The 27,924-nt window shown below is 42.8% G+C and overlaps 1 protein-coding gene across 3 annotated transcripts; it reads right to left on the bottom strand.

Moving 5' to 3' along the window:
* Nucleotides 1-1,844: 1,844 nt before the first annotated feature.
* On the bottom strand, nt 1,845-27,693 carry PPIL4 (peptidylprolyl isomerase like 4). Of its 3 annotated transcripts, none has more exons than XM_048488942.1 (14): nt 27,541-27,693; nt 26,216-26,283; nt 25,844-25,908; nt 23,963-24,080; nt 21,238-21,380; nt 20,799-20,895; nt 18,509-18,625; nt 16,779-16,903; nt 15,558-15,624; nt 11,113-11,224; nt 8,955-9,051; nt 7,433-7,568; nt 3,021-3,700; nt 1,845-2,864 (listed from the first exon to the last, which is right to left on the bottom strand). In XM_048488942.1, exons 1-13 carry the CDS (start codon nt 27,608-27,610, stop codon nt 3,470-3,472), a joined length of 1,446 nt encoding a protein of 481 aa, XP_048344899.1. In that variant the 5' UTR covers nt 27,611-27,693; the 3' UTR covers nt 1,845-2,864; nt 3,021-3,469. The 3 variants fall into 3 exon arrangements, with proteins under 3 accessions (XP_048344899.1, XP_048344908.1, XP_048344919.1); XM_048488951.1 differs by having other exon boundaries at nt 1,845-2,884; nt 3,031-3,700; XM_048488962.1 differs by having other exon boundaries at nt 3,021-3,697; nt 27,541-27,689.
* Nucleotides 27,694-27,924: the final 231 nt, after the last annotated feature.

The raw sequence follows: 27,924 nt of genomic DNA, 5'->3' as shown, positions 1-27,924 counted from the left end.
CGCACAGGTTGCTGGAGCTCCATAACTCAACCTCAACATCATGGAAACTAGAGAGGAAGTTCTCTTTAAATTCAGCTGGCTTCTATAGAATAATCATTTTGCATGTTACAATTTATCCCACTCATTTAGTGTTTGTCTTGCCTGTCACAATGTACAAAGCTGCTTTTGAGACCGGTCTCCCAAACCTTTTTCGTTCAAGAAGACCAGAAACATGTTTTGCCTCCTTTTTCTACAGGAAAAATCAGTTTAGAAATAAGGATAGCTGAAGGACATTGTACTTAATGTGAAGCAGGAAAATACCCTTCAATGGTCAAGGTTCACACTTTGTGATTTAGAAAACAGGCCCACACACAAATTCAGATAGTAGGTGGGACCTGGCAGTAGTTCCTCAGCTGTGAAGAGCACTCTGCATCTGCTCAATTGAATTCTTCTTGGAGGAACAGCAAAATACATGTATGGCAAATGAATAATACAGTAACATGGGGGCCTGTTCCGAGGCCTGGCTCAAGTTCAACCCTGCCCTCTCTCCACCCATCCTTTAAATGCATTTATTGAAAAAGTTAAAACAGACTGTTTCTACTCACAGAAAGTGCAGTGTTTTCTCTTAGTGATCAGAAAACTGCTAGGTTGTCTGAACCACCAGTTATCCACCTGCTCACACCGTGGGCTATATAGCACACGTGCAATATTTATTCCCATGAGGAAGTGCAGCCTATTTTTCAAGGCACTGCGCTGTTTATATCAAGGTGCAATGTGCAAGTTACAGCTCATTTTCCAGGAACATTTTACTTCCTTAATTGGGTAGCTCATATCATTTAACTCATTCAACTTTGCAAAGGGAGAAAAAGAACAGTAGCATAGGAGGAAAGAAGGTCATAGCCATCTAGTGCTAAGTACAGGTATTATTTGTAAAGGTCAGTACAAACTGTAATGTTACACAGAAGTCTTTATTGTTTGTGTTCTAGCATTCAATTTAATCAATGACTGTGCTACTTTCTCTCACTATAGTGTTTTCTGGAAAGCTGTAAGGATCATACTAGGAAAACTTTGGGGGTGCAGGGTGATATGAGAGTCTGATCTCATCAAATCTTGGAAGCTAAGCAGGGTCAGTGCTTGAGTGGGAGATCACCAAGGAAGACTGTTAGAGAAGTCAGTGCCAAACAACCTATGCTTTTCCCTTGCCCTGAAGGACCCTTGCAGGAGTTGCCACAAGTCAGTTGCAACTTGATGCCACATAACACATACAGTGAAACTGAGGCCGTTTCTGCACGGCCACGCTCAGGGGTGCGTTGGCATATGACGCCAACGCACACACCCCCGGGATCGTTCGCATGAACGGTCCCAGTAGGGGTGGGGAAGATGGCGCAACCTGCATGGAGGCTGCGCTGTCGCCCGAACGCCTTACCTTCCCTGCGACCTTCCGGGCGTCGCCCAGGCCAGGGGGCACGCCCCCCTGCCCTGCGCAACAGCTGTGGAGTCATAGGGCAGGGGGGCCATGTCCCCTGACCTGGGCGACGCGCCGGTAGGTCGCAGGGAAGGTAAGGCGTTTGGGAAAGGGGGGAATGGCGCCTTCCAGCTGCTGCCGTCCGCACAGCAGCAGTTGGAAGCCACTGTTTCCGAAAAACCTCGCCCAGGGAGTGAGGTTCGGGAACAGTGGCTTTGCGCCGCTTGGGGGTTGCAAGGCTGCCGCTGCTGCGATGCAGAGGCAGTGGCCATGCAAACCCCTCCCCAGGGATGCTGTTTTTAGCGTCCCTGGGTCGCTGTATTCCACCCGTGTGGAAATAGCCTGAGAGCTCCTGCAAGGTTATTTTTTTAATACCAGTATCAGTCTTGGAGGCATTCAGTTTGAATCATAAGTGCAGCTTTATTTTCTTTTTTAAGAAGAAATCTTTCTGTACAAGTTTCTCAACCTCAGTTGTTCCATCCTCAGAAGTTGTTATAGCTCTGCAGAGACAGACAGCCATATTGTATCTTTATATACCAGACTTGAAGAACGATCCCTACAATAACTAGCATTTCTTTCCCTCCATAAATGTTCCTACTAAGCAGACACACCTACTCAGTTCTACAGATGCTTTCTTCTAAAAAGCTGAATAGCAGAAGCATAAAACATGTAGGTTATTCCATTTCTTTTATAACCTAAACACTCAGTAGAAGATAATGGAAAACAGCACATACTTAAGAATTACATATTAAATAAGCATAAAATACTCTCCATTTCTGAAGCAGTAAAACATTTTGGAGGCCATAATAAGTAAAAAAAATGAGCTAATGGAACAGCCCTTGGTATAGCTTTTAGGATAGATTCTGAGCAGAATTTTGAAATGGCTAAGGTGTAACAAAATCTGATCTGTATAAATTTTTCATTTCTGTACCTTTTGCAGTTGAGAAGAACACAACTGGGTTATATACAACCATCACACAAGTGTAGATGCATGACATGAGGGTCTGCAAGGGAAATCAGTTATGATCTCCCTCACCCCGGAAAATGCCGTCTTATAGGCAGAAGATAGCTCAATATAAACTGTCAGTAAAGCTAGTGCCACTGCAAAGTAAATAAAGTAAGTAGTTACAAACTGAGAATACCATCTGATGGTGACACATGTTGCAGTCTCTATAAGCTGAGGAATAAATGGGGTATGAGAATGGTGCCATGAAACACGAACACACACACACACTTGTTAAGTATGAATTGTGTATTATAAAGGCTTAACAAAAGCAGAGGAATTTACAGCAACTTTACACATGAGAAATTCCCTACTTGGATGTTATTTTCAAGCAGTAGATTGAATGTAATATCTGGGTAAAATGGGAAACACAAACACAACTATTTCATAAGGTGGCCATATAGCAGGAATTATCACCTAGCACAGGGGTAGGGAACCTGCGGCTCTCCAGATGTTCAGGAACTACAATTCCCATCAGCCTCTGTCAGCATGGCCAATTGGCCATACTGGTAGGGGCTGATGGGAATTGTAGTTCCTGAACATCTGGAGAGCCGCAGGTTCCCTACCCCTGACCTAGCAGAACGTTTCCCACAGCAGAACATACACATCAGCTTGAAACAGTGTACAACTGGGTTATATGCAACCTTCACACAAGTAATATTGGGGCAGGAAACTCATTATGTGTGAAGTAGTTAAAAGAGTAACTGTGCCATCTAAAGATAAAGATAGACATTAAATGGCATTCTTGGAGTGGTGGGAGATAATCACTGCATTTAGATTCCGTAAATTCCTCATCATTCGCTCTTCCTGTATCTGTCAGCCTCACAAAACACAACCATCTGCTTCAGTTTCAGAAATCTCTACATTCTAAGATGTGCTCTTGTGGTATCCCAGCACTAAACGTCAAAACTGGACTTAAAATCTCTTTTTTCCAGGGCATATGGTGCTGGTTCTTTCCATAGTAGAGAAACACCACAGGGTTCAGGGTTGTTGGGTTTTTTTTACATTATTGTTATCCTCTTTCATCTGTACTTGGACTTCTCTTTATCCTTGGACTTCTTAGGGCTTCTGGCTCTCCTCTTGTCTTCATGCTCCCTTTCCCAGGGTTCCTCATAGTGCTTGTCTTTATACTTTTGGTAACGGTCCTCTCTATCCCGTGACCAACTGCGACTTCGGCTCCTATGGCGCTCTTGCTTGCTGCTTTTTCTTTTATCTCTGCTTGAGTCATCTTTGTTCCTTCGCTCAAGGTCCTGCTAGGAAAGATTGAGGAAAATAATTAGTTACTTGAGGTTATACAGAGGCTTGCATGGATTAGAAAAAAGGAGCAGTAAATGGCAGCAATGGGAAAAGAAGATGGTGCTCAGTTCTTCTATGATCATCTTACTAACTCAATAGACACTTCAATTTACATGGGGCTTTGTTTTATATGAAATTCTGTGGGAGAATGATGTTGAACTCAAAAACAGGGAAATGGCTAATGCTTCTCTTTGAAATCAAAGGAAGAGACTTTCTTGAGACTGGTCTAGAGATAAGCCAGAACTCTTCAAGAAAATCCTGTGATTCCTATGGTTCAAAATGTAAAAAAAAGCAAAGAAAGGAAGACTTTACACCATTCCATTCATCTCTTGTAACCACAATGAGGAGGCTTCAAGTGTTCACAGAGATCAAGAGGCTGTTCCGTCAGCTCCAAGAGGAACCACCAAGAGCCTCAGGGAAACCAGCTGAGGCAGCTCATAACCCACCTTAACTGGGGTGACTGAAAAATGTGTTCATTGTTCTGAAAGCTCTGTGGAGTTCCACTGTTAATAGCGAAAATATTTTTATATTCAGAATCATATGTAGCTCAGTTCACATTCACAGCTTCCATTACTACCTTAAAATTCACTGCTAAAAGGAAGGGGGCGGGGAAGGTTTGATTTGACACAATAACTTCAAAACATCCTGGTAATAACTACATAAATGTTTGAATGGGCTTATGTATGTATATCTATTTTTTAGTCTTGTATAGCAGGATTACCACTGCAGAAGAGAAAAAGAAAGTATTTCCTAAAACTCACAACATTAAAGTCATCCTTCCTTACAGTCATGAGTTTCCCCTTATCATGATATCTCTATCTTTGTTATCTTTTGTGACCTGCATGTTCTCCTCTTGCGCATTACTACATTATTTGAGTCATCTTGTGACTTATTTGCCTCCTGAAGTAAACCAAGGTCTTTATGTGTCATTAAAAAAACAAATGAAGGAAAGAAAGCAAACGGCCTTTTTACATAATGTTATTCATATCAGCAAACAAAGTCATAAGGCACAGGGGAAAGCACCAAATGTAACATTTGATTGTCCTTACAAGATGGATTAAGAGAAATTCACAGGACAAAACTCCTCTTCTTATATAGCCAGCTACTGAAGTAAAAATGCAAGTAACATACATCAGGGAAGGAAAAGGATAAAAATGCTGACAGCACTCTTACACTACACATGAAACACAGGTACAGTAAAACAGCCAGTGTTAGGCAAGGAAAGTCATCATAACTCCAAACAAGGCCTGAAATCAGACTAGGATTAGTCCAGAACAGTTGAAGCTCTGAAGCTGACTTGCCATAATGTTACCCAAAAAGGTACATTTGACACAGATCTGAAGTTCCTTTGTCAAGAAAGGGCTTTTCCAGCAAAGACTGAGCTATTACCTCTTTCAAAGGCTTTGGAAAGTTACTCTGATATTCACCAATGGATCCCATGTTTTAACCCCACATAACTTAATCAAGTGGTTCAGAGATTCCAAGTAAAAGTGGTTGGCTCCAGAGACTCTATGATCCTGTCAATATCAATCAAGGAACCCAACTCAAGCCATCTATTCAGAATTAACCAGGTGATGCATCTGACATATCTCCTGAACGGGTTGCAACCATGCAGGAAGAGCAAGAGGGAGAGGGCACCAAGTAAGAAACTGAATCAATTTGAAAGCTTGAAATTCAGCAGATAATAACAACTACCCCTTTCCCCAGCTGATGAAAGACAGGACAGCTAGCTAGGATAATCTGTGACAAAGTTCTATGATATGCTCCAACTAACCAGGTTTCAGTCACACAATCCAAGTAAAGGTTCTTCATCCACAACTGCACCACAAAGGGAAAAGATTTTGTTCCTAACTGCCTGCTATACTGGTGAAAAACTGAAAATACATGGACTGATGAATCGGAAAACAAATACAATGTATTTGTGTTTTCTGACAGTTTCAGTGACACAGGGTCATAAAATATAAAAAATGTCCAACAAAAACAACATCCAAAAAGGCACATCTTATCTGAAAATATTGTTATGCAACACTAGTTTCCAAGACTTTTTGTTCCTTTTTACTAAGTTCCCAAGTTAGGACTATCATACCATTTGAGGTTCCACCCCATCCACTATACCCTCCAGGTATCATTCTTGACACCGTCAACTTCTATTGTCAAGTCAGCTTGTACTATAACCACTTATCTTCTCTCTCTAAAAACACTATGTCTGTATACATTGTACATGTATGGAGCAACAGACACTTCCTCCCTCACCTACTGACTTCAACATCAAAATAATCTCTACTAGCTGCTACCCTGAGGCACACCTACCCAGGAGGTGCAGTCCGATCAGCCATACCTTCATCCTTCCTTTGGACTTGGGGTGGTGAAGGGTCTTCTTGGGGTCTTCTTATTCTCAGTGAACAATTTCTCCCTAGTCCAGACTGCCTTTTGGCTGGAGTAACATGTTGGCAATCTGCTCATGATGGCCTGTGCAAGCTACCCAACTGTGTTTGTGAGGCCATGAGCCAGTGGGGCATGTGTGATAAAGCTCCACAAAGCATTGGAAGCAGATTTTATTTTGCCATTTCCCAGCTCACACCCTTCCCTTTCTATCACGAGTTCTGTAATTTATTGATTCAGATTCCACAGCTGAATTTAGTTCAAATAATGAAACCACTAGTCATCTTGTTCTTCATAACAACAGAACTTCAGCACAGGTATGTATTCCAACTGTGCAAAACCATGAAGTGAGTAGTACTGCAGTGGATCTTGGAGATCTCCATTCAAATCTTACGTGCATCTCTAAATTACATTATCTACCTTGCTGATGCCCAGTGACTATCCAGTTGCTACAGTGGAAGACAATCAAACCATTGCTATTATTTTAAAATTATTTTGCAGGTCTTTACCTGCAAAAGATAGTTGGCTGAAAACATCAATAGTATGTTGATAATTAGTGACATATATTTTGAGGGCAATCTGAAGCAGGTCTACTTAATGAGACAGAATTTCTAAGAAAGCAAGCATTCCATGTTTCTACACTGAATGCCCGATAGAAAGAATGTCCAACAGATGTCACTCTGATGGCAAAAGTAGTCTATTGAGTACCTATGTGCTTTTCATGACTGGGTGTGCAAGGAACAAACTGACATGTCTAGGGCTTTCTAGGCAGCTTTGTTGAGCCGATGAAAGAACAAACCCACTGCATCTCTGATGGGGGAAAGCAGCAGGGGGTTGAAACAGATAAGGAGCTTTCCAGTAGCAAGCAAGAACAGTCAATTACGATGTGCATATACAAAGGAAAAAAGTGGCGTTTAGGAGGTTGGGAGAAGGCTTTAGGTTGAAAAAAAAACAGTCAAGCTTAGTATCTGGGTAGGTAATGAAAGGGAGGGGCCGTGGCTCAGAGGGTAAAGTATCTGCTTTGGATGAAGACAGTCCATGCCTTAATCAGTGGCATTGTCAAATAAAGGATTTCAGGAAGCCAGACCTGTTTGCCTGAGACCTTGGAGCTGCTACTGATAGCGCAGATAATAATGATCAGGACTGATCAATAGTCTGACTTGGGATAAGGCAACTTGGTATTATTTCACAGTATGTTCAGTGGGTTTTGGACAGGTAAACATACTCCCTCTATTTGATGACATGCGTCAGTGGCAATACCGCCACATTAAAACATGTTGCTCAGCTGAAAGAACAGAGCTCAGTACCTTAGGATGTTTGCTCCTCTTTTCATTTTCATCATCATCTGAATGGTTGTGTTTCTTCTTCTTCTTCTTCTCAGTGTGCCTGTGACCTGCTCTGGATCCTTCTTCTTCATCCCCCGATACAAGGTCATATCTAGTGCTGCATTAGCTGGTTAAGGGAAACTTTGGAACTAGACAGAAGAGCTGACCTAGAAGCTGTGCTTCAAGAATAAGAATGCTGCGGTCAGACAGAGTTCATGCACAAATGTGACTAAGTGTGAGATCACCAAAAAGAAGCAAAATGAGCCACTTTGAGCCATTGCTGCAATTAGTTTTGACAGGTTAAAAGGATAAAGATAGTAATTCAGGACGCTCATATAGTAAGCTTTCATGTGCATGCACACTTCTTCAGACATGGCATCTGAAGAAGTGTGCATACACACAAAAGTTTATACCAAGTAATAAACTTCATTGGTCTTAAAGGTGCCACTACCCAAATGTTTTTTTCTGCCTCTTTAGTCCAATGAGGCTACCCACCACAATCCATTCAGAATGTTAACACATTTTAATAATCTAGTTTATCCATGTTTATGAATTAATCTGTATTCTAACTTTTGTTTTTGATGTTGCTAATTTGTAGTGGTATTTACTGTGGACTCTTATATTGTTAGAATTTTAGTTGTTTCTGTCATCAGCCTGGCAGTAGAAGGGAAGGTAAGAAATGGCATTACAAAACTGCACTAGCCATTTTAAAGCACGATTTAAACAGTATAAGCATAGCATAATAGCTGCCAAAATACTTCTGCATAGTGATGGTATTCTATCTCACAGAGATAACAGCTGATTTCCCATGTGGTTCAGCTAGATAATGTGGTGAGGCAAAATGCACATTCATGCAGCGATCAGTCCCAGATAGGTGCAGCACTGACTTAGAAGGTTGCTACATAATCTGTTTACAGGGAAAGTAAACAGTAGATGCTATGGAGAAGAATCTACTTCATGGACCTGTTTTTTCATTGCAACTACATCAACCCACAATTGCAGCTTGAGGAAAAAATCTCCTCTGTTACTCAGTGCAGACTGTCTGAAGGGCCTAGAAGAGACATTTAACTGGAGTTTAGATAGCTAAATCAGGGAATAAGGACTGTGTGCAAAAAACTGACTTCTCACAATGTGATCTATCTTGTAAATTTAACTGAGCCCATACCAAAACGCACTACAAGTTATAACAAGTTTTATATGCTGAATTATCACTTCTATGACCAGACATTATTGAAAATTAGAAATAACCCACATATCTTTATCAAAGGTTTAAGTCTCCACCAATTCACTATAAAGATAAAATTCATGTTAATATGTTAATACATTAGGACTCCAATGAAAAAGAAAGCGATTCCAAATAATCTGAAAAATGTCATACATATCTCCCCAGATGTACAACACGTGTATGTAACATTTTTCATTCACAAATTATACAAAGCAAAATTAAACCTAACAACATGAAATCATTAAGTTAACAACATGAAATCATTAATCATTAAGATACTCTTGCTTGGGTTTTGCCTTTTCCTTCAGGCTTAACTTAGACCTTTTGTCATGATCTTTTTCATACTCTTTGAAATCCTCCTTGGTATACTTTCCACCTGTTATGGAAAGAAATAAGCTGCTATTTAACACAACCACAAATAAGATGCGAAGTCAGCAACCATTCTGTCAACCTCGCCAGCAACAATCAACACAGATATATCTCTAAAGTCTGAATGGTTAATACTGTTACTGCATATTTTTAGAAAAGTTAAAGTTAGACAAGTTAGAAAAGTTAAAAAAAATACTATACTCTCATACAAAGTGAGCCATTTAACTGAGTACTCAGACTTTGCGACCTCACAGCAGATTCCAGAAACAGCACCATCCCCAAGCCACCAATTAAAAAATTAGCAATGTAGTTATGTATGCACTAGCCTCAGGACTGGCACCTGCCAGGCACCCAAAGGTGGTAGACCACGTTCATGTCCACTGACAGTGTGCTTGCAACACTCCCCTCCCCTCCATAATTGACAGTTCCCCATCTCCCTTCACCATTTTTAAGGAACAGAGATGAGGCAACATTACTTCTCTGAATGCCACTCCAGCCAACGCATCCTAAACACCAGGACAATCGACATGCATATCCTACAGTTTCTACTTAGCAAGGGTTTAAATTACTCTTTCAAAAGTAAAATAACAGTTCCATCCATCACATTTTTTATCCCACCCTTCTTCCAAGAACCTGTGGATGGCATTTCCCACACTACCTCCCTTATCCTCCCAACACCCCTGTGAAGTAAGTTAGAATAAGAGATAGAAAACAGCAGCCCAAGGTCATCCTGCAAAACACTGCTTGGATAAGCAGGATTCAAATCAGGGTACCCCCCGCCCTGACAGCCAGCATGGTGTAGTGGCTATTAACAGTGGCAGATTCTAATCTGGAAAACTGGGTTCGATTCTCCACTTCTCTACATGAAGCTGGCCAGGTGACCTTGGCCCAGTCACAGTTCTCTCAGAACTCGTTCAGCCCACGCTGAGGCAGGCAATGGCAAACAACTTCTGAATGTCTCTTGCCTTGAAAACCCTACAGGGTTTTCACAAGTCAGCGGTGACTTGACAGCATTTTGCACCACCATCCCCAGCCTCAGTCTAGTGTTCTAACCACTATGTCACACGTGGTCTACTCGTCAGTGCCAATTTATCTCAATCATTACAATGACTGGCATCCATGGCAATGCTAGTATAGCTCTACCACACTCCTACTGTATGACTGACATCAAGACCACCTTATAAGTTCTAGCTTTGTTAACACATTTGAATAACATTTAACAACAGTTGCACAAAACCATTGATTGGAAGCTTGAGTCAGCATCTTCTGCTTTGTGCTGCCATCTTATGGTACAAACTGGTACTGCAGTGCACAGAACCAAGTGTTCCCAGTTGATGAAGTTCCAAACTGGAACAAGCTAATTAGTAACAGTTCCTTAATGCCTGGAGTGTTGGTAGTAGACCTCATTACCCAACCCCTCCTCCTCCCAAAAAAAATCCCCCCCAAAACAAAAAAACCTGCAACATAGAGTATATCCTCAGTAACAGTTTTTAAAATTCTCTCTGCTTGGATTTTCATGCATACCATAGCAGCAGAATATATGCAGTTGTACATTGGCATGCTTACCTACTTAACCAATGACCTGAGGTGTTGGATATGTCCTGATACATAAAGGGACTTCTTATACTGTCTCCCCAACTGGTTCAAACATTTAGCAACTGTCACTTGCAATGTTCCTTACATTCCAGACTGCACTGAAACTGACAAAGGCCCGCAGAAAATACCGGACTGCTGAGCCCTCACCCTTTTCCACTTTCCTCCAAGCTTGACTGTAGACATTGCCACTATGAGCGAAGAGGACCCTTCGCCCACCCTGTGCATTCACCATGCCAAGAGACATTCAGGTAGCCTGCTCAATACTCTCCAATAGCACAACGCTCTCTGAGAGGCAAGGTATGATTCACAGGGAACCAACCAGACTTTGAAGATGTCATATCTGAAGAATCTAGAAATGGCTAATTCCTGCATGAAAAATTGATGCTGCGAACCAAAGCAGAACTGACACTGTGCAAGGAGCTGACGCTGTTCCTCCCTCCCTCTTCTACTAAGATTATAACATAAAAGTTACCTTTTCCTTTCCATTTTATTTTTGCAACAGATTGGCTGAAATCCACATGTATCCGCCTGTCATCTATTAGTACATTATCCATCTTAAAGTAAGCTTTCTCGCAATCTTCCTCCTGGTAGCCATATTTCAATGAAACAAACAGTTAGATTTAGGCCAGTGTATGAACTAGAGAAGAAGTTTTCAATAGCATATTACTAGTAATGCTATCAGTCTAAACATGTTTTGGACCACCAAATACATCCTGAGGATGGGGAACACCGGTCTCTCTACCAGGATACTATTAGGCCATCTATCACTATGTTTAGCATAGAGGTGCCTACTCAGGCTTTTTTGCAGATGTTCCTGAAGAGCGATTATTCCACAAGTACCATCCTCTGCCCACATACACAAGGAATTCCAGGATATTTAATCAGATCACTGGGTTTTTGGATAATTGGCTGTTCAGAGAGAACAATCCTGCGACTCTTCCACATAAGCATTCTTTTGAGGAATTTAAAAGAAGCAAGTCAGGCCCGCTGTTTTTGCACAGGTTGACAATTCCCAGGCCATTTCCAAATTCCAGGTCATATTTCAGAGATCAGATGGTATTCTTTCTGGAATACTTGATAATGCAGGCAGACTCCGCATGGGCCATCTTCACCGGTGTGGGCCCGATAAAAACACCGGTTGGGGGAGGGAGTTCCCATGGCTACCGCCTCCAAATTGAGGCAGTGCTGCTGCCCGCCCCCCCCCGCCAGTGTTTTTGTGACTCACACAATGAGCAAGTCTTTTGAAAAGGGGCGATATGCACCTGGTGCCAAGCAAACGGCACAGGGTACACATCGCCACTTTTAAAAAAAGCTTACCCCTCTTCCTTGCATAGCTCCATTGGCCTCATGGGACACACCTCCTGCCTTCCGATCCCCGCAGCGTTGCCAGGGCCATGGAACTGTGCAAGGAAGAGGGGTACTTTAAAAAAAAAAAAGCAGCACACCTCCATGCAGCCCGTGGCAGCTCCCAGGCCATTTGAACACATGTGTGCAAACGGCCCAAGGGCTGGACAGGTGTCATGTACACTGGTGCCCCGCTGCTCCCCGGGCCTGTGCAGAATCCACCACAGGCAGGCACAAAACATTGCACATATCTGCTTCAGATTTCTAGACTGGCTCACACCTAAGACTAACAGAATCTTGGGGATTGTAGTAACATTCATTCTGGCAATAATCATGTGGTGCAGATCACCATCCTTTTGTTTTTCAGACTGAAATGATACTGAGGCTGCAGAAGTTCATGCATGAAGGAGCTGATTTTCTGATCTTCAAAAGCACCACTGTAATCGCACTGGTTTATATCAACAAATGGTTTTCCTAAAACCTATAGATAAACTTCATTACAGCATTTTATGACTGCTTTGTACTAATGTTTTTAAAAGAATGAAATACCCTAGGTCACAGGTGTCAAACTCGTGGCCCTCCAGATGTTCATGAACTACACTTCCCATCAGCCGTTGCCAGTATAGCCAATGCTCATGTTGGGAAAGACTGATGGGAATTGTAGTTCATGAATATCTGGGGGGGCACGAGTTTGACACCCCTGCCCTAGGTTATTTTGGGAAAGACAGTACATAACAGAAGAAACACATGCCAAACACTTCTAAATTTATTATTATCATCATCATCATCATCATCATTATAATCATCATTATCATAATATTTAACAGGCCGCCCTACCCCCAAATGGCTCAGGGTGGTGTACAATAAAACCAAAAACAAGTAGTGATAAAACATAATACAACAATATAAATCAAAAGTGCATTAAAATCCATTTAAAAAGCAGCATCATAACTCAGATAAACCATATTGGGTGTGGCGTCCGAACCCCAAACTCTCTACCTCCTGCCCCCATGCGTGGGGATTGGCAGATCGCTGCAGATGGAAACCAGATGGTATGTGGGGCATCAGGAGGGGTCGGACAATCCGTGGCTAGCCTCCCCAAAAGCCCAGTGGAACAGCTCAGTTTTGCAGGCCCTGCGGAACTCACCAAGGTCCCACAGGGCTCTAACAGCTGGAGGGCCAAGAAAGCCCTGGCCTGGGTAGAGGCCAGCCACATTGTTGTGGGGCCGGGGACCACCAATAAATTTGCCTCTGCAGAACGCAGAGCCCAAATTGAGACATATGGGGCAAGGAAGTCTCGTAGGTATGAGGGCCCCAGGCCACGAAGGGCCTTAAAGGTCAACACCAACACCTTGAAGATGATCTGGAATTCCAAAGGGAGCAAGTGGCGCAACACGGGGTAGATACGGTCCCGAATTGAGCCGTGAGAAGGCGAGCCGCCGCATGTTGGACCAGCTTCAATTTCTGGATCAGCTGAAAGGGAAGGCCCATGTAGAGAGAGTTACAATAGTTTAACCTGGAGGTGACCGTTGCATGGATCACCATGGCCAGGTCAGCCTGGGAGAGGTAGGGGGCCAGCCGTCAGGCCTGACGAAGGTGAAAGAAAGAAACCTGGGTAACATGGGCCACCTGGGGCTCCATAGAGAGAGATGAATGCAGGTGGACCTCAGGTTGCGAGCTGAAGAGGTCAGTGTCAGAGAGACCCCTTCCAGAACCAGTGGCTGGAAATCCCCGATCTCCCCCCCCCCCCACGCAACCCAGCCAGAGGATCTCCTTCTTCGATGGATTCAGTTTTAACCTGCTCTGCTTCAACTAACCAGCAACCACCTCCAAACAATGCTGTAGAGCTGCAGGGGCAGTGGCCGCCCCCCGCCCATCAACAGAATGAGATGAGTGTCATCTGCATATTGATGACAAATCAGCCCAAAGCTCCGCACCAGCTGAGCAAGGGGTCACATATAAATGTTAAATAAAAGCAGGGACAGCAAGGCCCCCTGAGGAATACCGCAATGAAGTGGGCACCTCTGGGAAGCCTGATCCCTGCACCACACTTGCTGACTCCGTCCCCGGAGAAATGAGACAATCCACTGAAGGACAGTGCTGCGCACCCCAGAGACAGCCAGGCGGTGGGTCAAAAGGTAGTCCCGGAGCATCACAGTCTTATTATTGATGGACCTGGAATTTATCGACACCAAGGATGAAGCAGGGGATACCTGAACCCCACAGCCCTCATTCCTCGAGATAGGTTGGAGGTTAGAAGGGGGGGAGCATAACCACCTCTCGCCTACCTTCTGTCATATGACCCCCGCCTACTGTCATATTTACCCTGTTCCATCAGTACTGGGATCCCCTGCCCCAATAGTGCTGCCTCCATATCCCCAACATCCCCTCCCATAACCACAGCCTTCAGCTTAAAATTCAGCTTATCAACTAACAAAACTATGCAGCCTAGCCACTAAACAATTACTCCAATAGACAAAAAACCCCAAAAGTTAAGCCTACTACGAACAATAACTATAACCTAGATACTAATATTTATATAACTAATCCTACAAGTTAAGCTTAACAATGTTACCTACAATGTTAACTAAATTCAACTACCCACTAACACACACATCAATATGCAGAATCAACAAGTCCTAATTTACAACTAACCTATTCCACCTACTACTCTAACTTAATAAATTAAGCTAAAAATGAAGAAGGAATCAGATTGCAGCAGGGTGGAGATATCTTCTAACCCACCAATGTTCCCAGCAATGTGGGTTGCAGCTGATAATACCACCCAATAATGGCCAAGATAATAATGGCCTTGGCAGTGGTATCACAATTAGTAGTGTCAAGATGGTAGTGTCTCAAAGATGGGGGCACCAGTTTTGATGCCGGAGACCCAAGGAGGACGCTGATCGAATGCTGCGTAGGAGCTACTGCCACCAGCTCCCCACCTCCTCTAAAGTTCGCAGAGTCCAGATGAAAGCAGCAAATCTTGGTCCTCTCACCACCTTGAAACTGCTGCTCCCACTTCTGGTGCCATTTGCAGTTGGCACCACTGGCAAGCTGGATTCGACTAAGGCATCGTTGCTGGGGGGCTTCAGAACGTAGTAAAGCCCCAGTAAATAGAAACAACCCTGGGACCACTGCCACTGCTCCCAGTCACTCCGTCAGAAGCTCCACCTCCAGAATATGCTACAGTTTATATTGTTGTTTATAGATCGATCATTCATTCATTCATTCATTCATTCATTCATTCATTCATTCATTCATTCATTCATTCATTCATTCATTCATTCATTCATTCGACTTCTATACCGCCCACCCCCGGAGGGCTCTGGGCAGTGTACAACAACTGATATAATCTAAAATAAGAGCACATTCAATAAATGCATACAATATAGTAAAATTAGGGCTCTATATTTCACATTAAAACCATTTAAAACAGCGCACAAAACATCGCGTCCAGCAATCTAAAAGTCCCTTTGAGGAGGGAACGGAAAGGCCCAAGATGTAAAAGGCTGCAGATGATAAAAAGGGAAGGAGGGGGGAAGGAGATTAACAATACATAAAGCCACATACCTTTTCAAACTCAATGAAAGCATAGCACAGGGATTCACCTGTCTTCCAGTCTCGAATCACTTCGCAGCTGAAAATTCAGCAAACACACCTGTTCAAGGAGTTGTAGAATGACAACTAATATTTGACTGACAGAGTTTTCAGGAAGGTTTCTTGGTCATTTTACAGTACTCAAAGGAAGCAATCTTTCATCTATGCATGAGGATCACCCTAATATTACTGGTCTTGGTGAGGGCTAAAATGTGAACTAGGAAACTTCTCCATTCCAGCACAAATTGCAGATGCTGGAATTCTTCCATAAATGTTTTGAACATCAAAAAATGCAATAGGAAAACAACTTGTATAACTAGATTTAAGAAAAATGTGGAATCTCTCTCACTATTTGTTTTGAATTGTCTACATTCTTGTGCTACAGTTTCTGAAATAAGCATGATTATGGTGACACTCCTGTATAAGTACACATATGACACTGTGAATTGAACAGAACTAGGTACATCAGCAAAGATGACTGGTTTTAGGCAGGAGATGTTGAAGTATACTAAGCCTTATCAATATTTCCAAACTAATATTTCTATAACACTATATTATACTTCCTGCTTCTTTTTGGTTCTCTAACTTTAAAGTTGCAAATAATGCATTTTCTAAGAGGGAGGCATATATGTAAATCAATGCTTTGTTCCAATATAAAGAATAGAGTTGTCTGCCTAAGAGTGGGATCTCATGAGAGGTTGCATGAGGGCCAGTACTGGAAACAGAATGTTATTGAATGACTCATAGCCAAGAGGCAAATGTTGCACTTGTCTGAAACTACACTAGCTCTTAATGATGAATGAAGCCATCCCTAACTTAGATCAACTATAAAAGCAAACACTAAGAAGAAAGGGAAGGAAAGGAAAAAGTTTTTTAAAAAATCAAGTAGTAGAGACTCAACTGAGAAGACCACCAGAGAAGGACAGCTTCATATAAGTCTGCACCTCCCCCAACACTGCAGTTACCACTCCCACCTCCCCCCAACACTGCAAGAACAGAAAGGCAGTGAACCCTTCCCTGGTAAGTTCTTGAGTTCTACACACAAGGTGGACATCTCTTCTGTTCCATGTTCTTCAGTTTCAAACACATCTGACTACTACATAAAAGACATAGGTTCCTGAATTAGCAGACAAGCAGGGCACAGAAGGTGGCTTAATACTGTATTGCCCACTTATGCAGATTTTTCATTATTACCTTTTGATTGACCCAAAGCGAGAAAATATGATTTCTAGGTCTTCATCGGTTGTCACGGGATTAAGTTTGCAGACAAAAAGCACGTTTTCAGGTGGTTTGATATCGGCATCAGGCAAGTCTCCTACCTTCAGAACAAAAGTAAGAAGAGGAGATTGTAGTCTCATTTTACACAAACTCTGGCAATTAATCTGTATTTACTTCACACATGCTGGTGTCACATATACGACTTTTAACAAGAGAACAGAAAAAGTTACCTATACAAATATGGAAATAATTACTAACTATTATGAACTCTCAAAAATCTCTTCCCTCAAAAGACAAATCTCCTTAAATTGGGCTGCCCTGCCTTTATCCAGGCATTCCTTTCTCTCAGACTCCACATGAAATCTAAAAAGGTGCATGAACACCATGGTAGTAAAATTAATTCCAAAACATGATACTGTATTTGCAACATAAGGGCAAATGAAGATTCACTGAATTATTTGTTATTTTGTCCCTCCTGTGAATGTATCAAGATTAAGCGCTGCTTCACACTGGCACCATTTGAAAGCTGTAGCACTTTCAAGTACATTTTTAACAATTGTACAGAAGTGAAAATTTTATAGTTATCACAAAATATTAAGAGTATATAAGTCTAACCTCATCTTTAACTTTATCTGTGGATACCATTGGAAACATTGACCGTTCCTCAATAAATGTATCCAATTGTACATTAACATCATCACAATTTCTCTGTTAGCAATTTAGATATCTATGCTGTTGTCCAAATTCTCAAAATCCAGTCATTTGTAGGAGGGGCTTCCTCTGATTTCCCTCAAGAAACAGTACTGTCTCATAGAAATACACTAGACAGTACAGAAGATAATTAAATTTAAACTTCCTCTCACTGCAAAAACAATGTTGTTGGGTATACTACCTGTGGAGAAATGGCTCCTCCCCCCCCCTCCCTTTTCATTTTCTTTCCTCCCCTCCTCCCATCAGATATCATAGGCCGTTTCCGCACGGGCAATTCATGGCAGCCTGGAGACGGTAAAAACGCCATCTCCAGGCCGCCATTCGCACGGGGGTGCAGCTGCAACGCAGCCGTGTCACCCTCGCACTGCCTTCCCGGTCTGAAGCCGGCGTTTCCCCAGAGCGCTTCCCAGCGCTCTTTTTGGGGAAACGCCGCCGTGAAGCTGCTGCCGAGCAAACGGCAGCAGCTTCACGCCGCCTCCCCCACCCGGCACTTACCTTGTCCCCGGGCCTCCGGCGCGTTGCCGAGGCCTGGGGACACGCCCCCCTGCCCTGCGCCGCTGGAGCAGGCCGGCGCCAGGGCCGGTCCCCAGGCTCGGCAGCGCCGAGGCCCGGGGACATGCCGGGTCGGCCGGGCGCCGGCGCTCCGTGGCGCCGGCTGCCCGGCTGTTCCCAGGACCGTCCATGCGGACGGTCCCAGCGTCGTCGGGTCGGCGTCATAAACGCTGACCCGGCCGTTTCCGCCTTCGTGCGGAAACGGCCATAGACTTGGAGGACTTGCTTATCACACAGGATAACCAGCTTTTATGTTTAATGAGAAAGATCTGCCAAGGATCACCTTGTGAATTAGGACTTGAACACACATCCAAATGTAATAGTAGTATTCCAAGGCCTGCTCAGGAACTAATGCTACACTTGCTTCAGAAATATTCACCTAATGCGCACTACAAAACACATATAAAGTTATGACTCTGATCAAACAAATCAAATATATTTACCATTTCCAAAAGAATAGCCTGAGTTTTTGCCTCTTTTTCCGCCAGAATTTCCTCGACTTCATCAACAGACCTTCCCTTGAAGTCATCAATATCCTCATCGGCTCCTATTCTCCCACTCTGTCTTACATTTTTTTTTAACAAAAATGACAGTTATTTCATACAATTAAGCCAGTGAACATCCTGTTGATTATATTATGGCTTCAATCTGTGATATGAAAAAAGGACGCTGATACAGTTTGTTATATTTGATTATTCATTCAAGTTACCACACATAATCAACACAGAGATGCCCTTGAGAATCATCACTGTGTAATCTTGGAGTGAGAAAGTTGGACTACAAATAATGTAAACAATAATAACGTACAGGAATCAGGAAGCTGTGTGTCAGTGAAGCTGCTGTACACTCAAGTCTGCATATTCTATTATCAACAGAACATCAGCAACGATCACCAATGTGGATTTTCTCAGGAACAATGTACAATGGAAACAACTAGAAATGGACAGTGGTATACATTAAATGCTATTTATTTCTTCACAGCAGCATTACAGAATGACCTATATAAAGAACATGACAATTCTTCCTATTTCCATCAAGGTACAGACTCATATTCCGCCTCTTTTGTAAAATATAAAAATACAAAAGAAGCAGTGTAGCTACAATCCTAAGGGTTCTGACCCTGTTACTTGGTCAGTATGAGGATGCACAGAGATGTTGTGTCAACATGGTCTAAGACAGGGGTCGGGAACCTTTTAGACTCAAAGAGCCATTTGGGCCCATTTTCCCCGGAAAAGAAAATTCATGGAGCCGCACCCTGGGGGGGGGGGGGATTCCACTTCCTTCTCTTCCCCCCCCCCGCCTCTGTGGGGGGGCGGACGGAGGCGCGGAGGCCGCTTTTTTCTCTGGGGGGGAGGCAGCGGAGGCTGTTGTTTCGACTCTGCTGCTTCTGTTGCTGCTTCGGCTGCACCGCTGTTGCGGCTCCTTCCCCCTCCCTTCTTCGACCTGTCAAAAAATCCCCTGCGTTGCCAACTCCAGGGCTGAGCTGTTTCGGGGATTTTTGGGCGAACGGCTGGTGCTGGCTTTTTTCTCTTTGGGCGCGTGGCGCCGAGGCCACTTTCTTCTCTTCCCTGAGGCGGCGAGGCCGCTCTCTTCCAGCGGTGGCGGGCCGGAGGCGCTTTCTCTCTCGAAGCACGGAGGCGCTTTTCTCTTGGGGGCGGTGGCACGGAGCCGCTTTCTTCTCTGGGGGGGTGGCGGCGGCGGCGCGGAGGCCGCTTTCTTCTCGGGGGGCGGCGGCGGCGGCGGCGGGGAGGCCGCTTTCTTCTCTCCCCCAGTCGGGACGGCGGCACGGCGGCAGTCTCTGCGCGGGGGAAGGGGGCGGAATCCCACGCTGCCCAGGAAGGGGCGTGGAGCCGCACCACAGGCTCTAAAGAGCCGTTTGCGGCTCGCGAGCCGCAGGTTCCCGACCCCTGGTCTAAGATATGTCAACTTATTGCCAGTTGGGCCTACTGCTACTGGCTCTGTCTCTTTAGTCTGGACCATTCGCTTGAGAGCCTTTCAGCCACCCACACTCCTGCCTGCATATGGTTCCCAGTCCTGTTGGGAGAAGAGCCTGCAGATAGTGCATGCAGAGGAAGAGCAGCAGGAGGGCTTGGAAGTGATTGAGCGGCCCAGGGAAAGGGGTGTACAGGCAGGTGAAGAGGGTTATATTGGAAGGAGTCTGGGAACTTTCTGACCAGCACCTCCAAAATCTGGAATTAGTCCTGATCCATACATACCTAATACTGGAAAGGTAACGAGTTTCTGAGAGACTGTACTTTCTTTTGATTTTTGGCAAAAGCCTATGTTTCATGAACCAATGCTAGTGTCCTTTTCAGTATTTACTTAATTATATTCTTTAAAAATTACTTATTCCACAACATACAACAGACAGCTAATAATCCTTGATTGCTGTCAAGTATCAAAATAGACTTTTTGTCACGTTGCTCATTAAGCAGGAAAGAAGCGGGGAAGAGAAAACCTCAAACTCTCTCTCAAGGGCGGATTCTGCATGGGCCAAAAACAGCACTGTGGAAACGGTGTAAAATGGTTTAAAACGGTGTAAAAGGGTTTACACTATTTCCACACCACTGGTTTTGTCCCATGTGGAATCCACCTAACAGAGCCTTCTCTGTAAAATCAAAATTTGCTGAAATAAAAAAACACTCGGGGGGGGGGGGGGGGATTAACCTATAACTGTTTCCTGATCTTTCCTGCTCCCTCCAAAAAGCACAAGAAATTTATAGCAATACTAACATCCAGCTGTTCCTTTGTAGGCTCTGGTGAACGATCGGGCATTGCCAAACCAGATGGGTCATCAAATGGATCATCTATTATCACTGTATGGTTTATCCTAATAAGAAATGCAGGAAAACGCAATTTACTGGTGTATAACAGTATTTCATTTCAGCAACAACAGAGTGCTTTCACAATACATACATCTACCTGAAAAAGAATTAATACTTTTAAATCAAGACAGTCAAGTAAATCTTTCAACCATATGCCAGTTTGGGCAATGATCAAGAATCTCAGTGTACAGTGAAGGCTGTTTCACCAGACTCTGGAACCACACAGACTGGGTTCTCCCAGAGGAAGGGTCTAGAGGCCAGATCTGTTTTGCCCACGTCACATTACTACGACACTAAAAGACCCATCCAGAAATAATCTTGGTAAAATATGGAAACAAGAGTCAAACCTGATATCTTGATATGGAACGAAGTCTTTGTCAACGAAGGTCTCATTAATTTTCATCAGTACATCGATGCCTTCTGTAACTTCACCAAACACGGTATGCACACCATCCAGGTAATCTAAGTTTTCTCCTGTAGTAATAAGAAACTATAGAAAAATAAGACATAAAGTTACTTAGTTACAAAATGGAAGTACCTTGTGCCTTTCTGATTATCTTAAAATATTTCTACTTGTCCCCAGGTAATTTTTTTCAATGTTCAAAGGGGCCTTAAGGATACTCTCCACTCTACTTTTTTTACAAGATGACACCTGAAACTACTATGAGAAAACAAAGAAGGGTTGGAGAACTTTCAAGGCATGACACACGCTCTTATCAGGGATCAGGGAGAATGCTGCTTTGGAATAGGTTGGTTCTGTTTCTTAAGCAGTGTCTTCCTAACGCTGTACAGTCAGAGCTACAGTTACTCCACCTACACTGCAAGTTCTGATGAGGAACTCCTTGATCTCCCCGTTTCCCATTCCTGCTTTTTGAGGAAGTGCCAGCAATATTCTATGGCTGACATAATGCACATCATCTTGTTTGCTTGAACTAATAAACAGCTTCTAGATCAAGCCTAAATTCTCCATAGAGGCTAAAATGGCTGAATTGAGGCTATCATATTTTGGCCACATTATGAGAAGAGGAGAGTCACCAGAAAAGACAATAATGCTGGGAAAAGCTGAAGGAAGCAGGAAGAGAGGAAGACCCAACATGAGAGATAGATTGACTCAATAAAGGAAGCTATGTCCCTCAGTCTGCAGGACCTGAACAAAGCTGCTAACAATAGGATGTTTTGAAAGACATTAATTCATAGGTTGTCATAGGTTGGAAACAACTTTATTCCACTTACACGCACACACACTTTCTAGCAACCTAGTGTTTAGGAGGTTAGCTCTAACTAAAAAAATTAATTCAGATGCCAATTTCAAAATTGTTGACAACTCTGAGGGTGGTTTTTGCTCATGAAAACAAGATGCACATTTTGATTTATCCCCCTACCCTGCAAATCTAAGAACACAAAATAAAATTGTGTTTAAATATTTGAACACATTAAAAATGCATAGAAGTGCAACATGATTCAAAATCACAACTAGCCCAGGGGATGCAAGGGGTCATAGTCTGGGAGTGACTTTGGAGGGTGGCCTTTTATTTATTTATTATTTTTGTTTGTTTGTCTTGTTAGTTAAATTTAATAGACAGCTCACCCCCAGAGGGCTCTGCGTGGTGTATAGTGCACTTTAAAATAATATAAATAAAACAATTTACAATACAACATTTTACCATCTTTGACAGGCCAAGCAGCTGGCCCCTTACCTATCCCGCACTGACTTGGCCACAATGACTTATGTGATGGTCCCCTTTAGGCTAGATTACTGCAGCCTGATCTATGTGGCCCTGTCTTAGAGACTGACTCGGAAGCTGATGTTGGTGCAGAATGCAGTGGTCAGACTTCTCACCAAATGTCAGTGAGACAGCATGCAACACATGCATTGTGACAGCTGCACCAATTGCCAGTGGAATTTCAAATCAGGTTCAAGGGTTTGGTTCTAACCTTTTTGGTTCCAACCCTGGGCAATCTGTTGAATCACATCACCCTATATTGCCCATGGAGGACGCTTCAATCCTCCAACAAAAATCTCCTGGTGGTTTCTGGCCCCAAGAATGTGAGATTGGCTTCGACCAGAATCAGGGCCTTTTTGGTCCTAGCTCCAGTCTGGTGAAACTCTGTCAGCTGACACCAGGGCCTTATGGGACTTTAAGTAGTTCTGCAGGGCCTGTAAGACAACGATGTTCCACTGGGCTTTCAGCTAAGGCCACTCATCTGTCTGATTCCATCTGCTAGCCTCCCAATTATTAATGTGCTTTGTCACTCTTTGCTGCTCCCTCTTCCCAACTTTTTCCCATACTTGTAAGGGGTCTATGTCAACATGGGATAGGTGATTTTTATAGGTTTATCTTGTATTATCATCTTGAGTTTTAATTATAAGATGTTAATTAGTTTTATGAATTTATTTATGGAATATTTGTAAATATGTATGCCAGTTCCTCCAGATTAGAATGCACCTGCTCTTAACCACTACTGCTCCCTTTGAGTCTCCTACAGGAGACTCCTACAAGGGGGGATATAAATCCAAACTCTTCTTCTTCCATGCTGCCTTGAGCCCAGCCCTGGTCAGGAAGGGCAGGATATAAATTTAATAAAATAGAAAATAATAAAATACAAAGAAATAGTTTAGTAGTGCAGCACAGGTTAACAGTCTAGATAAATCAAAGAAAAATTATTGGATCTCAGGGAGAAATCTATACTACCTTGCAGTTTTGGTTTAAATATGGATTACATATGTTTGTTGTTCATAGCACAAGATGTGTATTTGTAAATTGCTGGTTTTATATTTGGCTAACAATGAAATCATATTAATTTGCAATATGGTACCATACTAATTGTTGCTCATCTGTGCCAGCACATATAGTACACGCTGTATTGTCTTGGAAAACCCACAAGGGATTGCCACAAGTCAGAAATTATTTGATGGCAAAAAGAAAAAACTCTACGAACATATATTAACTACATGCATGGGTCATGCCCCAGGAGGCCACTATTATCATTCCCTGTGGATCGTCTGCAAAGTAATGTTCCTTTTATTAATCCCATACTTCTAGCAAAACCCTCCCAGCATGATGTGCTCACCTGAGATCCATGTTGGTCACTGCCATTGTTCACCATTGACACAGTCCCCCTTTTCTTGTGTTTAATTCTTGGCACTTTCTCTGATTCAAAAAATTTAGCTTGATCCCCATATAATTTGCTGAAAAAATATATGCAAATAAATAGATTATTTAATACTTTTTCTCCTGCCCTGTCTCCAAGGAGCTCAGAGAAGTGTACATCATTTCCTCATTTTGTTCTCAAGATTTTGTGAAGTTAGTTAGTCTGTGAGAAAGTGACTGGTCCGTCACCCAGTAAATGCTGTGGAAAGTGCGGATTTGCATGTAAGTCTTCAAGACCCCAGTCCAATACTCCAAATAGTATACCACATCATCTAGCAGATGCAAACTGTGAACAGCAGTAAAATAACAATAAACACTTTATGCTAATGTTCTACTTTACCTATATGAGACAGCAAATGACTTACTCCAAACCTTTCTCATGATACGCCCTGTTGAGTACCTACCCACATGAGCATCATCAACATATTACAGTTATTTTTACATGTATTTTATTTAGCATATTTATATCCTGCCTCTTCAAGTATTCATATGAGGTGGCTTAAAATGGTATTTAAAATGCAGGTCACTTTTAATATCAGGTAGCATAAATGAAGTTGAGAGAGAATTTTATAACAGGTCTTGTGTAGAAACAATATTCTTCATTGTTTGAAACAGAAAACTGTGTCCAAAAGAATAACATTTGTAAAATTTGTGATCATTGTCTTTCGATACACCATGTAGCTAGATATCATTTGAAAAATCATTTCTATTAAGAGCATGACGAATATTCACTTCAATAGACAAAACCAATCTGGAGTCACATTCTCTTGAACTTGAGCTTTGGTTCCTCCATTTTAGAATGAGGTCAGGGCCACATCTGGGCTTTTGGCAATCAGGGCTTCTGACTTATATGCCATTAAAGGTATTCGATTCGATTTGTTCCTCCATTTTAAATGGAGGAGGATTCTTATTTGTCCATGAGTTTGATATGAAGATCATCACCCTGTATTTGGAACTGGAACTATCAGCACTTTTATCCATATGAAATATCTTTGTAAGGGCTCATTTGGAACTATGAACTATGCAAAGGTTTCCTTATTGAATGATGTATATGCACTATAATGGGTCTACAAACCTTGTAGAACAACAGTTGTATTTCAACTGTTAAAAATAGTTACTTAGACTCATCACAGATTTCCATCTGCAGAAAAGGACTCCCTGCCCACTGCAGCCACAAAGCAAGGGAAATGGGTGTCAAGAGGTCTGCAGTGGGATAGGGGTCCACCAAAAATCCTCCTCCTTTCCATCTATGGAACTTCTTGGCAGGATCCAAGCCACAGACATTTCTAAGTGATTATCTCTCTTTCTTTAACCATCTCAATATAGATTTCTGACCTGTTCACATTAATGAAGAAGAAAGTCAAGAGTAAAATACTTTCCTCTGAGGGCTTCATAGATTCACATTGTGCCTTACTGCTCTTGGGGTCTTGTCGCCAAGATTTCCACCAATCCTCCATTTTCCCCACCGTGTATTCACCCTTTGCAAACAATGTTATAAATTATGGCATTCCAATAGGAATGGACTTTTTAAAAAACAACTCGGGTTAATTATGAAAGAATACAGTCGGCAATCCCAGATACTATTCTACCTGATATTTACTTTATCTCAAAAGAAACAAGCAGAAAGCAACACTGGGTGCCCAATCTCACATGCAAGGGCCCAATGCAATTGTGTCAAAATAATCGTTGGAGAACTGTAACAAAAACAAAACAACAGAGTTGAAGCCTACTACTTTCAGGAATATACCAAGCTATCTATTACTATTTTAATTAGAGTCTCACTACCCAATAAAAAGCTCACCAAAAAATGGATTCACCTCCACGGCCAGTTCCCTGTGGATCACCAGTCTGTATGATGAAATCTCTCTGTAGTAAAGGAAGGCATATTTTTAAAATATATTTTAAATATACTTAATGACTACAGCTCTTCATTAACGTAAGATGTTGTACTTGCACTAAGAATAATTCTTCGAAGCAATTTATCATTCTATGCTACAGACAGTGATTACGGCTGAGGGGGATATAGTAACATGTGCACAGCAAGATTAAAATTTTAATACAGTCTTCCTGTTCCAAGCTCACTTATCTATCTGCAGTGCAATACATGCTTGCAAAACTATTCATTGATTTAAGAATTCAGGGGGAGAAAATAAACATCATGACAAATGCTTACCTGTACATTGTGTATTAGACAGTAATTGTAGTACTTGATTTTGCAGAGCTTCAGAAAATTCAGACAAGCTGCAAGAAATTAATGCAACTGTATCAGACTGTGGATTTTGCCTAATGAAAGAAACACACGCAATGCCTCCTTGATACTTTACTACAAATCTTACAGCACATGAAGGTCTGAAAGGTGGGAGATATTGGAAACAAGAAGTTACCACAAGACTTAAGGAGACTCAGCATCCAGACTACAGCAACAAGCCTAAATCTAATTTCAGGACAAATAAATTGTCCCAAATAATAAGGGGAAGGTCTTTGGGAAGAATCACTACCATATATCCTCTGAACAAGAAGGAATTATTTAATCAGAGCTCACCAGGGTGCATCCCTGGAATTTTTCAGGATAAGTGGCATGATAATACAGAAAAGTACAGTTCAGCATATCCAAAGTGCTCTTCTTTCAGTAATGAATAACTACACCCTGTCCTCCTATATTAAAAACTGAAGGAATAGATGAGATGGAAGGAAGCTTTTTTCAATCCAAATGATGGGAGTTTTAGGCAGGTTCTGACTTTTGCTTCTCATTTTGGAACAGTGGTTCTCAACCTTCCTAATGCTGCGACCCTTTAATACAGTTCCTCATGTTGTGGTGACCCCCGACCCTAACATTTATCCATTTTACAGATGGAGAACACTGATGCAGAGAAACTGATAGAAAGCATTGCATTAGAGTTGCAGTTGTCCCTTTTTATACGTGTGTGTGTGTTGTGGTGTGTGCGCGCGTGCGTGTTTAAGATGATCAATACATAAACATGAAGCTTGAAAAGCTTTTCCTAGCGTGGAACTAAGTGGTGGTGAAACATCCACTTACTTACTCTCTGGTTATAAAGTTCATGTCAGGGCCTATAAATTAGAGGAAACCCCTATTTCCATTTCGCAAATAGCAGGTCACCTTAGCTCAAGGCCAGCCAAATGACACATTTAACTTGGGACATCAATATTTAAGGACCCCAGTGAAAGAGGTCGAAACCCAAGAGATGTACTTTTGTACCTCATGCTTGACTCGATAAATGACACCCAGTACTTCCCGCAACTCTGCAAGGAACTTCTTAGGTTGTCCAAACCAACCTACTGCGGCCTCTCTCACGCTGTGTTTTTAACTGCTACAGGACATGCAGAAATCCAACCAGTGGAGTTTCCCCCCAGCATGGAAACAGAGAGGTTGTTCAATCTCTGCTTGGTTTGCAGCTTTTAGAAACACACGAGCCTCCCGAGCACGCCGCGCTAGAGCTGCAATTCCCATCCATGACTGCTCTGCTCATTCCACCTCACCTCGAGGTCTCTCCTCTGTGTATAGGTCCACCACCAAGTCTCCCAGCGTGGTTTCCAGCAATACTGCCATGGCGGCCTCCTCTCGCCTCCTTCCTCCAGGTCCGGCCTCCTCGCAGCCTTGCTCCGGAAGTGACTGTTACTCCGAGGTGGGCGCGGCTGCTGCTGCTCCGCTTCCTCAGCGACTTCTCCGTGGGTGGAGCTGCAGACGGTCCTTCTGCGGGCTGGAAATCTGTCAGGTCCAGCTTGCTGCTGTTTGTCTGAGCCAGGGGTAGGGAACCTGCGGCTCTCCAGATGTTCAGGAACTACAATTCCCATCAGCCCCTACCAGCATGGCCAATTGAGCGCTCTGAGCGCTACTAAAATGCGGGGTTTCAATCAATATCC

Source organism: Sphaerodactylus townsendi, linkage group LG01 (assembly GCF_021028975.2).
Source record: "Sphaerodactylus townsendi isolate TG3544 linkage group LG01, MPM_Stown_v2.3, whole genome shotgun sequence".
In the NCBI taxonomy this organism is placed as follows: Eukaryota; Metazoa; Chordata; class Lepidosauria; order Squamata; family Sphaerodactylidae; genus Sphaerodactylus; species Sphaerodactylus townsendi.
This window is presented reverse-complemented; position numbering and strand designations above follow the sequence as displayed.